The following is a 13,455-nucleotide window of genomic DNA, read 5'->3' on the forward strand; positions in this document are numbered from 1 at the left end:
TCAAAGTGCTTTATACAACATGTCTAATTCACCCACTTTATTTAATATATAAGTGCTTTATATTTAACAATCACACATTCATACTCTAGTGAATGCATCTGAGAGTAATTTTGAGGTTCAGCATTTTGCCCAAAGATACTTGGGGGGTTGGCGTAATAAGCAAATGCTTCAGCCAATACCTTTTGATTAGCCTTGTCTCATGCTTTCTTGCTTTGTGGTAGATCTTTGTTCTATATTCATTGAGATATTTGAATGCTAATCAATAAAATCAAATCAAATCAATACTTTGACATGCAGACAGGGACCAAACCACCAACGTTCCAGTTAGTGGATGACCTGCTCTAATTCCTGATACCTGCCTAAACCATAGTCCTAATAACAATTGCTGATTTCAAGCCAGCCCACATCAGCTGATGCTTCAATTTATTGTTTGCTTTTGTCTTTTGGAAAGTCTCATAGAAGGCACTTCTTATAAGCTACTTTACATACATACCCTTGCTGCTTTCTCTGCAAGCCACTTTGCAACCTGCCTTCTTGGCATATTTTCTTTCAGTTCGTTCTTCTCATACCTTTTAAATAACTTAAATAGCTGCCAAAAACAACAAAAACTTAGTAGATGAAAATCAGTGCTATATATTTAAATGTAATGCAGAGTTGCCTACGTAACATCACAGTTGCTAATTATCCTTTTATGGACAAAGGTGAGTTGAAATTCAATGAGAATGAAGCAAAATAGTGATGGGGTGTGAGAGATGTTAAATAATCGATCCCACAAAACTTAATTTAAAACTTAATTTATCTCTGTGAAGTTCCTTTATTCAGCTCTCCCAAACCTGAGCTGTAACTAAGAACAAAAACCTTGGAAGTCCATCCTCCAACATCAGGAGTGGATATTAAAGTAAGCTCACAATCCGAGTATTAACTTTGTTTTAATATACAAATTGCACATTTGCAAATTTTTAATTTTTAATTTTTTTGTCTCAAGGGGACCTATATATTTCACTGGCTACGTGTTAGATATCGAATTGATTTTAAACTTGTAATTACTTTAGAAGCCATACGTTATCACATCACTCCTACCTACATTATAGATTTATTCTCGGCTTATGAGCCCAGCTGCTGCCTGTGTTTCTCAGATCAGACCTTCCTGATTGTTTCCAACTGTTTTTTTTTGCGTTCACACTATTCACTCCAGCTGAATGAGTTTCATTTGCAAGAAGTTTAAATGAAGAGCCCTGGTGTATCAAACGTTAAAAGGAAAAACCTAAAACCATCTGTTTTTGTTTCGTCTGCAGTACCTGGGGTTGGTGGAGGTGGACGAGTCGAGAGGGATGCACGTATGCGAGGAGGCAGTGAAGAAGCTAAAAGTTGTGAGTAACCCACACACACTTCTAACACACACTTTTTGCTGCATTACTAAAAGTACATTTTGTTGCAGGAAGCCAGTTACAAATATGCACCCAGAGGACTTCAGAAACTTTGCAGAAACTCATTACAGACTCGGTGGCGCAAAGCCAGTGCGCCAGTGTATTGACTGAAGAAATGCACAAATGCACGCACGTTCAATACTTGTTCTTCTTGTTGTTTTCTACTTTTTTACCCCGTTAATTGGTCTCTCTGGTGGGTCCTATTCCATATGTATCTGATGTCACCATAGAAAAGCAAGCAGAAAATGAAACTGGGGCGTACGCATGCTCGTGTAAACACATAGTTTGCCCCCCTGGGAAGCTGGATTCGGACAGGGAGCGTGTGAACAGAGTGACTCAGACTGGCCGGTGTCAGACAGCCACACACACACAGACACACACTTGAGGTTGTAGAAAGGACAGGCGTGTACAACACAGTTTTCATGTTATTTCTCTGCTACTGCTTTTCTTGACAAACTAATATCAAACTGCACTTTTCTTTAAAATCTAGAGTACCACATTTTCAGCTTGGAATCTGCATTTTCTATCTTATCCCCAGGGAGGCATGTAACTGTATAACTTTATATAACAATTTACAGAAAATCCCTAAAACTCTTCAATTTGTTTTGCTCCATTCTCTATCAACACCAACATCTTTCTCTCTGCATTTGCTCAAGCTAAAATATTTCTCCCAGAGTTCCACTCTGGCTCCACCTCATCATTTAGCCTCTTCTTCCCTCCATCATTTGTCAGATTCTTCACCTTCATTCTTGCTCCCTCGTTCTTTTTGTCAGTGGGATTATGCAAAAATGGGGCTCCTTATCGCGTCGCTGTGGGTTTCAAAGCCATTTCCTGCAGAGCTCTGACTCTGTTTCCCTTACTCGCACACACAAACTCCGATGCGGATTCGTGTGCATGTGCACGCTCACAGATTCACACAGATTCACACACGAAGCCCTTGCTTTTTCAGTCTGTTTATTTTTAGCATGGCCCATGTTGAGCGTGTTATTAGCGCTGCCTGGTGCCCACCTCTGGCAAAATGATTCGTAGTGCCAGCTGGCACAGTTTTTAGCTGCTCCCGCCTCTCTTTTCTTAACCCTCCACTACCTCATTTATCCCAGGGATGTCATCATTTTACACAACAGCAGGCAAGAATAAAGGTGGCGTTACAGTCTCGCTCATAAGCTTCAAGTACAATTTAATACTGCTACTTGTCTATAAAGGTTTAAATGATTCAGTGCCCCATGTTCTTTGTCTTTCCAGAGCGGGAAAAAGACAGTAAAAGCAGTATTGTGGGTTTCGGCTGATGGACTCAGGGTGGTAGATGACAAAACTAAGGTAAGAAACGCTTATCTATCATGTGTCTCCTTGTTTTGTCCTTCTTTCTATCTCTCTTTTTATCTATGTTATCACTCACCTGACAGCAAGGGCACGGTGCACAGTCGTGCCTTCTTGTTGTCATGTCTACAGTCTTGTCCACACTAGTATTTTATCTGAGTCTTCAGTCTCAGCCTCTCAAGACAGGCAGAGACACAAATAACAGAGTTAGCCTGTCAAAAAGAAGATATAAAGCCCACTAATGCGCTTATTTCCCTCTAATACTTCAATTTGAAACATTTTTTCTTCTTTTTGTTGCTCTCATATTTAGTAAAGGCATGCATATGCCATCCTCAGACCACCAACAAAACTCTCATTCTGTCCTAGTTTGGTGACCCACTGTGTATCCACTGTGTTGCTCCCAGGCTTTTTTGAGTGTGTGTGTGTGTGTGTGTGTGTGTGTGTGTGTGTGTGTGTGTGTGTGTGTGTGTGTGTGACGCACACATGCACTTGAGGAGTGTCTGGCGGCCAGGGAGGCCTCCTACAGTGAGTGCAGCTCGCTGTGGTTCTATTGAAAGCAGAGCACAATAAAGAGCAGCAGAGACAGTGCAGAGAGTAAGCCTGATAGAGCAGCCTCTTTCTTGCTTTACTTTTTTTTTTTTTCTTTTAATGTGTTTAGAGGCCACACACGACCACACCTCTTCCAGTCTCTCAGTCCCACTCCTCGCCTTCTAACCTTCCTCCTTCCTATTGTCTATCTGTTCTATTGTCTTTCTGTTCTTCAATTCAATTCATTTCATGTCAACTTTATTTACATAGCACCAAATTACAACAACAGTCACCTCAAAGTGATTTATATTGTAAGGTAAAGACCCTACGATAATAGAGAGATATAGGGAGACAGGATGAAAGCTACAGCCAGAGTTTAATAATAACTGCAGAGTGTAGTGTAATGATTAAATGCAGAGTGGTGTGTAAACATATAGAAAGTGAAGAAAGACACTCATTGCATCATGGGAAACCTCCAACAACCTATCTTTATTGCACCATAACTAAGGGAGGATTCAGGGTCACCTGATCCAGCCCTAACTATAAGCTTTATTAAAAAGGAAAGTTTTAAGCCTAATCTTTTAAAAGTAGAGAAGGTTTCTGTCTCCCACATCCAAACTTGAAGCTCTTCATTGCAGTATTTTTAGCCGGAACAAATATGATATAACACAGCAGAAAAACCCTGGATGCTACCATCAGTAAATATTATCCTGTTTGCTGATAACCTCATAGTAGCTCTTTAACCTTCTAAGACCCGAACTCTTCCACGGCATGCATTTTTAATTTCTCTTTGACATTTGGGCTGATTGGGACCTGATGAATGTAAAAACAAAGAATTAGCAGATTTTTTTTTTTTTTTACCTAATTTTTGTTTCTAAGAAAAATGAGAGCCACATATGAGGATATTCGTCCTCATATCCACATATGAGGATATTCATTTAAAATTTCGATAGAAGAGTAGCAGTATAATGTCCTCGTAAGTGGATATCAGGCCTTTGTAGAGCAAAATCGAGTATTTTGGTCTAAATAACCCAAAATGTGATGTCCACATATGTGGACGCCAGGTCCTAGGAGGTTAAAGTAATAAAAAACTAATAGAAAAACTAAAATAAACCTATGTATTTGTGAACCATAATCACCATATTTGTTTAAAGATTTACATTGCTGTAACTTTTGGAACTGTAGCAACTGAATAGCTTAAAGCTGAGAGAAGCCAGAAGTGAGGTTTTGGTTTTGTATAAGATTTAATTGCTATAAGTCGGCGTGTTAGCCAGCTTTAACCTTGAAGCTAAAAAACACCAATATCAGCAAAAGAGAAGAAAACGTTGGTTTTGGTGGAGTCACAAGAGGTTGTTTTCTTTTGGCTTGCACTTTTGTTTCTCTTCTACCACATTACCTAAACAACAGGTTAATTTAAAATATACCTGTGGAAAGAAAAAGCAGGCTCACTCGTCATTTATTAATAAACTCCTGAAACATACTGAACTTGCAAAAGCAAGTTCAGTATGTTTTATATTCAATAATTCATAAAATGGGTTTAAACTTACGTAGGAACATTAGGAATTCTAATTGTGCATATTAAGGTTGTCATTCAGCGCTCTACACAGGGTTTTAGCATCCTTTAGCTCAGTGTTTTTATTTTTCAGCCGGTAAAAATACTAAATTGATGGCGTCTTTTTGCTTTTATAGCAAGAAAAAGCTCTAATATCTTTAGCCAGCTGTACACGCCTTGGCCAACAACAAACAGTGTGCAGACACAGTTAACACACTGAAGCCTGTAAGAGTCAGATATTCCAGTCAGAAGATACTAGAGCCCCAAAAGAGAGAGAAAGGAGAATACTGAACTAACTGTGAGATGACCGAAACGTAATTGTCTGCAACATCTTCACAGGTTAATTACGTGTAAACTATTGATGATAATCATTAAAATAATTTAATACAAGTTTAACTTAATAACTTTTTGTTAGACAATCAGCTTTTATCACTTTCTTCCTGTTTTATTTCATTGCCTGTTCGTAATCCTTGCCATCAGCTAACCTCTGTGAATCAGCTAGTATGCTCTTATTAACAGCCCCACGAGCCTTTATCAGAACCTTTCCCACAGTCTATCAGTATACAGTGGGCTTGTGCATATGTGCGACGTGCATGACCTTCATGATAAATCACCAGCAGAAAGAAAGAGTCAAGTCTTATTCCATTCAGCAGAGTGACTCCTCCGCATAGATGACACAGCCAGAGTCACTGCCGAGCTTTATTCTTCCTTTCACTGATAGAAGGCCGTGGTCTGAGTTACCCACCCCCGCTCACCTCATTACAAATATTCCTCACAAGAGCACAGAGAATTATAAATCCCTAGAAAACACATCAGTACATAAATACAGTATTATGTGTGCGTATTAACACAGAGGAAGTCATTATACCGGTGATGAAGAAACAGACATGTCGGTCTCTGCTCAGCCTTTCACCTCAGTACCAGCATCCCCCTCCATTCACTAATTGGCCCACACTGAATAGGCTGTTATTCTTCTACTTTTTTCTCATCACATCCCTCTTTCCTTTCTTCCCTTTTCCCATCCTCATCCTCCCTCGTCTTCTCCCCTCGTCCGCCCGTCTCTTTGTTCTCTGTGACACAGCAAGGCAGGAAGGGAGTGTGTGGATGAGTGTGTGTGAATCCTCTTTCTGCCTTTTCTTCTTGCTCACGCCTCTTGTTTTTCTTCTTCTTTCTGTTTTTGGTGAGTCAAAGAGGTAAGCTGAAGGCCCCCTTTATGTACACAGAGAAAGACAGTGGCCCCATCTTAGTCTCTTCTATAGTGACTATACATGCTGAAGCCAGCTGAATAACCCTTTTATTGAAGGAAGGGCAAGTTGTGGAAACATTGCAGAGATTAAAAGAGGCTTCGGTGTCATTAGTCTGTAGTCTCTGTCTTTGCTGTCATCAGTGGATGTGTAAATAGGTTTATGGGGGGTTGATGGGGTTAAATGAGGTTAAAAGCAGTGTGTCAAGTATTGGATCGGTCTGTGAGCTAGTGCTCCCAGTATTAAAGTGATATTTCCTGTTTTTCTTCAATTAAGCTGCAGTTAGTTTGAGACCCTTCTACCTGCTGGAACAATTCAATTGGCTTTAGTGTAATACGAGCACAGTCAAATGCAATAATCTCCTCTTACTCTGTCTAATTTCCTTTGCCTGCCTCTCTCAGGACCTCATCGTGGACCAGACCATAGAGAAGGTTTCATTCTGCGCTCCGGACCGTAACTATGACAAGGCCTTCTCCTACATCTGCAGAGATGGGACTACAAGACGATGGATGTGCCACTGCTTCATGGCTCTGAAAGACTCGGTGAGTAGACACTTCCAGATACCCTTTAGGATTTATACGGAAAAATGTCTGTGTTGCTCTAGCTTTTATATATATCAGTGCAAACAATTCTTTCATTTGTGCCCCCCCCCCCCCTAAAAAAAATAGATCTTGAGGTTTACTTTCAGTATTTTAAAGGGGCTTAAAAACAGGAAGAGATTAGCAGTGGCAACAAGGGACCATAATAATTCAGCAACTTGTATCAACAACAGGTAGTAACGGGCACAGTGCAAGTTTAGTTTTTCAATATAATTTTGATCTCTGCTGTCTAAAAATGCCAGATATTTTCCACTTATGTGAAATAGTGTTTGGTAAAGTTTGGTTTAAACAAAAATAAGACTCATCTATATCATAAAGCCATTTACGCACTCTGGATTTTGTCAAGAGAATCGGGTCTGGACATACACAACTGGATAACTCCACTGCTGAATTAGGTAAAGGTGCCATCTGTATGTATATTGTATGGATATTTGTTAGGAAGCATGTATCCCCCATCAGGTAATGTCTATAGATGGCTACATGAGTGCTTTGGATGTTTCCATTTTCTTATGTAGACATACAGCATTAAGTCACACAAGATACTTGGATCCCAGTTCTAAATTTAATTTATTTACGTTGTTAAAATGTCTGGAGGGGGTTTTCGTAGCTCTTTTTTTTTAAATAACAAATCACCGAATAAAAATAAACAGACATTTTACTGAAAATACATCTTCAGTTGTTTTTCATATATTAACACGCATTGCAATCTGTCTGTTAGATTTGTATTGTTTATTGTCATTTATGCTTAGAAATATTTAACCATATATGCTTAGAGGTGTGTAGTCGATTGTGTAGTGATAGGATGTGTGATCCTTATTAGTCTGCAAAGACTTTGTGTGCATTCCAGAATGTTCTGGCATTCACACCAACATCCTGGGAGCATGGGAGAGGTTGTACCTTCTCTTATTGTTTTATGGTAGGATAAACAAAGCTATATCTGTTTTAGTCTAAGTGCCTTTTGTTTAGATGAACTGCTGGACTTCCAGATCAGCAGGTTTAGGGAAGTCATTTATGGGGTCACACTCTGACCCCACACACACACACACACACACATACTTACACAACGCACAAGCAAGGTACTCTTTGTTTGTATGTAGACGTCATATGTTAATGAACCTATGTATATTCATGTACCTCAATAAAAGAGCAGTGTTACGGGGGAGTAGATGAGAGCAACTGGGGTCGAGCGAAGGAAAGGCGTTTGTCCAGTTCTCTCCCGTGCACGAGAAACATAAAGAACTTTGCCTACTCGTGTCTTGCTTTGCTGTGTAATTAAATTATCTTGAACGTTCCAGCGAATAGGTTTAAGCTACAAACCTATCACTGTCAAAAAGGTAAACATAAACACAACCCACTCTGTGACAGGTGTCTCAAAATACAGCTGTAGCCAATTAAATGATTGTTTATGAATTTTCTCTACCTGTCGCTAAAATAGTGTCACTGGAATGACCTTGGGATAAGCCGACTGAAATTTAAAGACATCTGCGATAGAACGAGTGCTGGCATAGTATAATGTGGTTCTAAACCCCACAGTGGTTTCATCAAGTTAGACGGCGAGTTGGATTATTAATGTGGATGGAAGAGGACGCAGCACAGACCTGGGGGATTAGGAGAAGGGATTAGATAGAAGCCAGTGGAGTTATCTGCCCATTTGTGTCTCTCTCCATTTCCACCATACAATATCCATAACTGTGTGCTCATCTTAAACTGGACTCTCTGTTCTGTAATTGCCGTGGCTGTCTTTGTATAAGAAAGAAGCTAAGACAAGCAGCCAGTGTACCAGGGATGGAAAATATTAATGGCTCAGTGTAAAATGCCCTCTGAAATGATTTGCTTTCAGAGGGATAACTTACTTTGACTTTTACTGATATAAAAGTTTCTTTGCAATCCTAAAGAAACTCTATTATGCACAAATACAGAAAAAGGCATTTCAAAATATATATGATAAATCATGATGTTTTGGGACAAGGGAAAGTGTGCAAATGTGTTTTAATGCTGTTTTTCCCCCCTCTCTATTTGTTTTTGCATCAGGGGGAGAGACTGAGCCATGCAGTGGGTTGTGCCTTTGCTGCTTGCCTGGAGAGGAAGCAGCGCAGAGAGAAGGAGTGTGGTGTGACGGCTTCGTTTGATGCTAGTCGCACCTCGTTTGTGCGAGAGGGCTCCTTCCGCGCCAATTCCTCCTGCAGCCAGCAGGGCAGCAGTAGTGAGCGAGAGGACAAGCTGCAAGAGAAAAGGAAAGGTAGAAGTTTTTTTTTCTTTTTTAGCTGCATAGGCAACAATAGCACCATGATATTTACATAAAAACTGTCCTGAACAGCAGTAATTATCGTAATCCCTTCTTCTTCCAGACCAGCCCTCTATCATGCCGGCCCTTCCACCTGGCACCGCCTCCCCACCCGAGGGTGCGGCCTCCCCTATGGAGCGACCAGAACCAGGCGGGCCTCATGCCATCCCCCGCCGCCACGCGCCCATTGAACAGCTGGTGCGTCAAGGCTCATTCCGAGGATTTCCGGCCCTCAGTCAGAAGAATTCTCCCTTCAAGAGGCAGCTGTCACTCCGTCTCAATGATCTGCCATCCACACTACAACGCAAGACAGATTTCGAGACCAAGAACCCTGGTGAGTGGAAACGTTTTTGATGTTATACTGACAAATGTTGACATCTGCTGACCTCCTGACCCCAGTCCTGTTTTGATAGAGGCTGAAGTTCACAACATTGGAATGTGGGGTAGGGCGACAAAAACTACAGCGCTGTTCCTTCGAAGCATGAGTTTATATCTGTGCCCAATTCACACTTTCGTCATAATAATAAATTTGGTTTTAGTGACTGAATAATAAAGACTATGAGAAGGTAGCACGTGTTTTGATAGGTTAGTAGGTTTAGAAATGTCTAAATGTGTGTTGGATGTGTAATTTGGTAATCAAAATGATTGTTCCGCAGTCACACAAACTATATTTTTCATGCTGACATATCATTAATTTAGATGACATTCAGTGATGGCCATCATTTACAGGGCTCTAGACTAACTTTTTGCCATGGTTGCACTGGTGCGCCTAAAAATAAAATTTAGGCGCACCAGCACAAAATTTAGGCATACAAGCACAAAAGTTAGGCGTACCCAAATTTTTAAACTGCATTACTTAACACCGCAGTTTTACATGTTCACGTTTTTTTGGATTTGTAAATGATTAACTAACAACCTTTCAAAATGATTAACTTGACACCCCCTTTGCTGCCCAAATTAACAGCAGCTCCATCAGCCCCCATAGCAATGATTTTATCCAACCAGTTACTGCACTGGTCCCCAAGAGCAGCAAATGCTTTCTTTGAGGCAGCATAAATTCCTAAACAAATTAAAAAAAAATACCATTTACTTATCAGATCAAGAGTTTACAATGCAGTCTTTTTCAGTTTGAGTTTCTATATTCATGTATTATTGCTATGTTTAATTTTCAATGATAAGAACATGCTAGATATGGTTAATTCAGTAACACGACGTAATATTATTAATCATATACATAGGCTACGTGACATGACATGGCTTACCTTGGGCATGGGCATGCTGGACCTCAATGTGTCCAATCAGTATATTCGCTGGTCTTCCTTTTTGCAAGATACGAGCGTACACAATGACACATTCTTTTGTGGCGATGTCTGTGTCTCCATCGATCAGGAAGGCCATGTATGTACTGTTCGCAATTTCCACTGACGTCTTTTTTTTCAGTGTGTCAGCGATTACGCCTATAAACTGGGCGCACGCAACATCATTGCTGTATGTGGGGTTTATGTCCAAGCCATTTTTCCTGTGAAGAGTTATTTCTGACTTGAACTTAGTAAACGGAACTTCTTCTTTTGCAATATTGTAGGCGATGTTAAACTTAATGATCATCTCGGCCTCCTCCGATGACCTGTTTACTCCTGCCTGCCGCTGAAAGGCAGTGGGGAGCGGGGACATTTTGGCAGAGCATTTATCGCGGCATATAATGTGTCTTCTCGATGCTGTATGCTTTTTCAGCGTTTCAATTCGAAACGTATTAGCACCAGTGACAAATGCTGTGTTGCCGGCCATGGTCTTTCCACACTCGCGACAATAAATGCAGTGCATCATATTGTCAGCTTGGCTGTATCTTAGCCAGGGAAACTGGTCAAGCCACTCGATTCGAAATCTATACATTTTCTCACTTTTACTTTCAGTGGACTCCGGCTGGGAGTCGATCGTATGTGGCTCATTTTCTGATGCCGTCTCCGGACCAGTGTTTGACAAAAACGGAGAGGTTGATGGCTCCGTGTCAGAGCGCTGGCTCAGAATTTTGGACTGATCAGGCCTTAACTTAACGAAAAAGTTATCAATTGTTCTTTTCATATTTTCTCAATACCAACTTCATACACTTCTGACCTGGGCTACTCACCCTTCTCTATCTGCCCGCACTTTCAAACGTAAACACAAGTAGGTCTGCAGGAATATCTGGACCACGGCCAATCACAGAGGTCCCCGCCTCTGAGTATCTCTGATTGGTTTAGAACACGACATGGGCATAATGTGTGCCTGTTGTTGAACACACGGAGACTTTCAGGGTTGCTGAAACTTTTTTTCCGAGAAAATACTTGGTTGCACCGGTGCGACCAAGTATTTTTTTTACTTGGTCGCACCGGTGCAACCAAGTATTTTTTATTAGTCGCACCATGGAGAAATTTGGTCGCATTTGCGACCAAATTGGTCGCACTCTAGAGCCCTGATTTATCTGTTGCTTTGTCTCCTATTAGCTGAGCAGCATGTTAAGCACCACCTTTTTAATTGTTAGACTGACTGCACCATTACTGAAAGTGCACCAATTATAGTAACAAAGGTGTCTAATTTAGAGCTTTTGTGTGAAAGGGGAAGATCCAAAAGTACACTAATGTTTTAGGATACATAGAAAGTTAACTATTTAAGCTATTCTCTGTATGATGTGGAATAACCATGAATTCGTTTCACCATTAGTTTTCTTTAAATCAGTATTAAAGCTACTAATATACTTACTAATGGATCAGTAGCAGGATGGAGGTTTCACAGGCAGTTAAGGATACAACATTGAAAAAAATAATGGCAACAAAATAAATATTTTGTAGTGGTAATAGACAATAAACTATGTTTATAGCAGAAGGATTTATGATATTAACATGTAGATGCTAAAGACTAATATTAGGCTAACTTCATTCGCACTTCATTTTTCTGGAGATGATTTAACCACACTTAATTTACACATGGCATCAAAATACCTCTCAGATACTCACAGGAAAATCAGGCGGGATGTCACTCTTCAAGAAGGAATGGTATCTTTTTTTTTTAAAGGTACTGCAAACCCCACATTTCCAAGTAATTATTTGTTATTCCAAAGAAGTCAAAGAACATGACTACTGCCTCTACAAACTATCTGCACACGGGGCTGTATTCCACTTGCGTCATGGTTGTTTGTTGGAGGGTTATTACATTTTCCATTTGGCTTGAGCGTGACATCACTGACCCCTGACTGTACACGTCTGAGTAATCATATTACAGAATAAATCATCCGCAGATCTTAGGTGAATTTACATTCATGTTTTCGTGGTGGAGCAGGTGTAATCCTGCTTTTTTCATTTTAATGCTTACCTTCCACTGAATACTTGACAAGGAAAAAAAGAAGCAGTTATGTGAAGTGCTGTTATTATTGCGATAAGTGACAACGCTGACAGCTGCTGCCTGTGCAACTTTGGGAGCTCTTGGCTTTTTTTAAGGGCAATTAAACATAACTGATTTAGCCCAGACAGGTTGCATAAAAAGAAATACACAGTCCCCCCACCCCCCACCCATTCTCTGTGGTGCCACAGGATCAGAGTGCTCAGTAGCAAGGCTGATTACAGTCATTAGAAGAGATGAGAGAGAGTTTTTGATATGACTGGAATACTAAACCACAACAGCCACTCTCATTCACTATATAGTCCATCCTTTTATTTCCATTTCCCATTCGCCAGTGACTGTTACCGTATCCAGGTTGGTGGATATGTTGTTGTTTGAAGCTTTAAAGCTTTTTGGAGGCGTGTCATGAAGTAAAAGTGGACCAGCTAAAAGGTCCTCAATTTCCCAAAGTGTCCTCATTTCAGTGGTCTTGGAGGCACAAACTAGTCCCCACATAGACATATAGACAGGTACACACACACACACACGCAGATAAAACCTAAATGGTCTCAGCCAATTCGTCTGCTTGCCTTCTCCCTTGTGACTCCCTGTACAATGTGCGTATTGATTTATGCGGTCAATCAGCTGTCCTGTTTAGCCTTCAGCTACTATTCTACCAGCCCTTGAACCTGCCACTGCACTGAGGAAAACACAGAGAATAGGCACACATGTGAAGTGCTTAAAGTACCTCTGGACTCTGAGAGGCACTGACAAGAGCAGGGGGGGAAAGGGATCACAGGGCTGGTCTTTGTGGAACAAAGGACAGAGAAATCTTTGAAGGGAGACCTTACACATGCCTCCAGCGCCCTCTGCGCCCTCCAGTATAATTCAAGGCTTGTAGCCATACAATGCAGACAGTTAAGAGAGATATACATGTATTAGAAGAATGGATTTGAATGGCACACCAGTGCGATTTGCTACACAATGGGCCCATCTGTTGTAAACATGTATTTCTCTTTACTTGAATCCCACTCCTGTATTCTTGAATCTGTCTATGTATTCATATTATGAAAGTACAATGTGAAAGAACTCTAACAGGAAGGACGAGGAAAAAACACAAGCATCATTTCTCTGAGGTTGTGAGGGAGGCTCA

General features: G+C 40.6%; 1 protein-coding gene across 2 annotated transcripts in view; it reads left to right on the plus strand.

The window, feature by feature from the left end:
* Positions 1 to 13,455, plus strand: part of numbl (NUMB like endocytic adaptor protein) — a 68,013-nt gene that overhangs the window by 50,190 nt on the left and 4,368 nt on the right. For both annotated transcript variants that reach the window (XM_085380717.1, XM_085380716.1), the window contains exons 3-7: positions 1,296 to 1,370; positions 2,670 to 2,744; positions 6,470 to 6,610; positions 8,699 to 8,906; positions 9,016 to 9,285. In XM_085380717.1, coding sequence (XP_085236843.1) covers positions 1,296 to 1,370; positions 2,670 to 2,744; positions 6,470 to 6,610; positions 8,699 to 8,906; positions 9,016 to 9,285 — 769 coding nt within the window. The remainder of the gene's footprint in view (positions 1 to 1,295; positions 1,371 to 2,669; positions 2,745 to 6,469; positions 6,611 to 8,698; positions 8,907 to 9,015; positions 9,286 to 13,455) is intronic.

This window comes from Rhamphochromis longiceps, linkage group LG14 (assembly GCF_057381845.1).
Source record: "Rhamphochromis longiceps isolate RC_006_pf linkage group LG14, R_longiceps_female_GT1.1, whole genome shotgun sequence".
In the NCBI taxonomy this organism is placed as follows: domain Eukaryota; kingdom Metazoa; phylum Chordata; class Actinopteri; order Cichliformes; family Cichlidae; genus Rhamphochromis; species Rhamphochromis longiceps.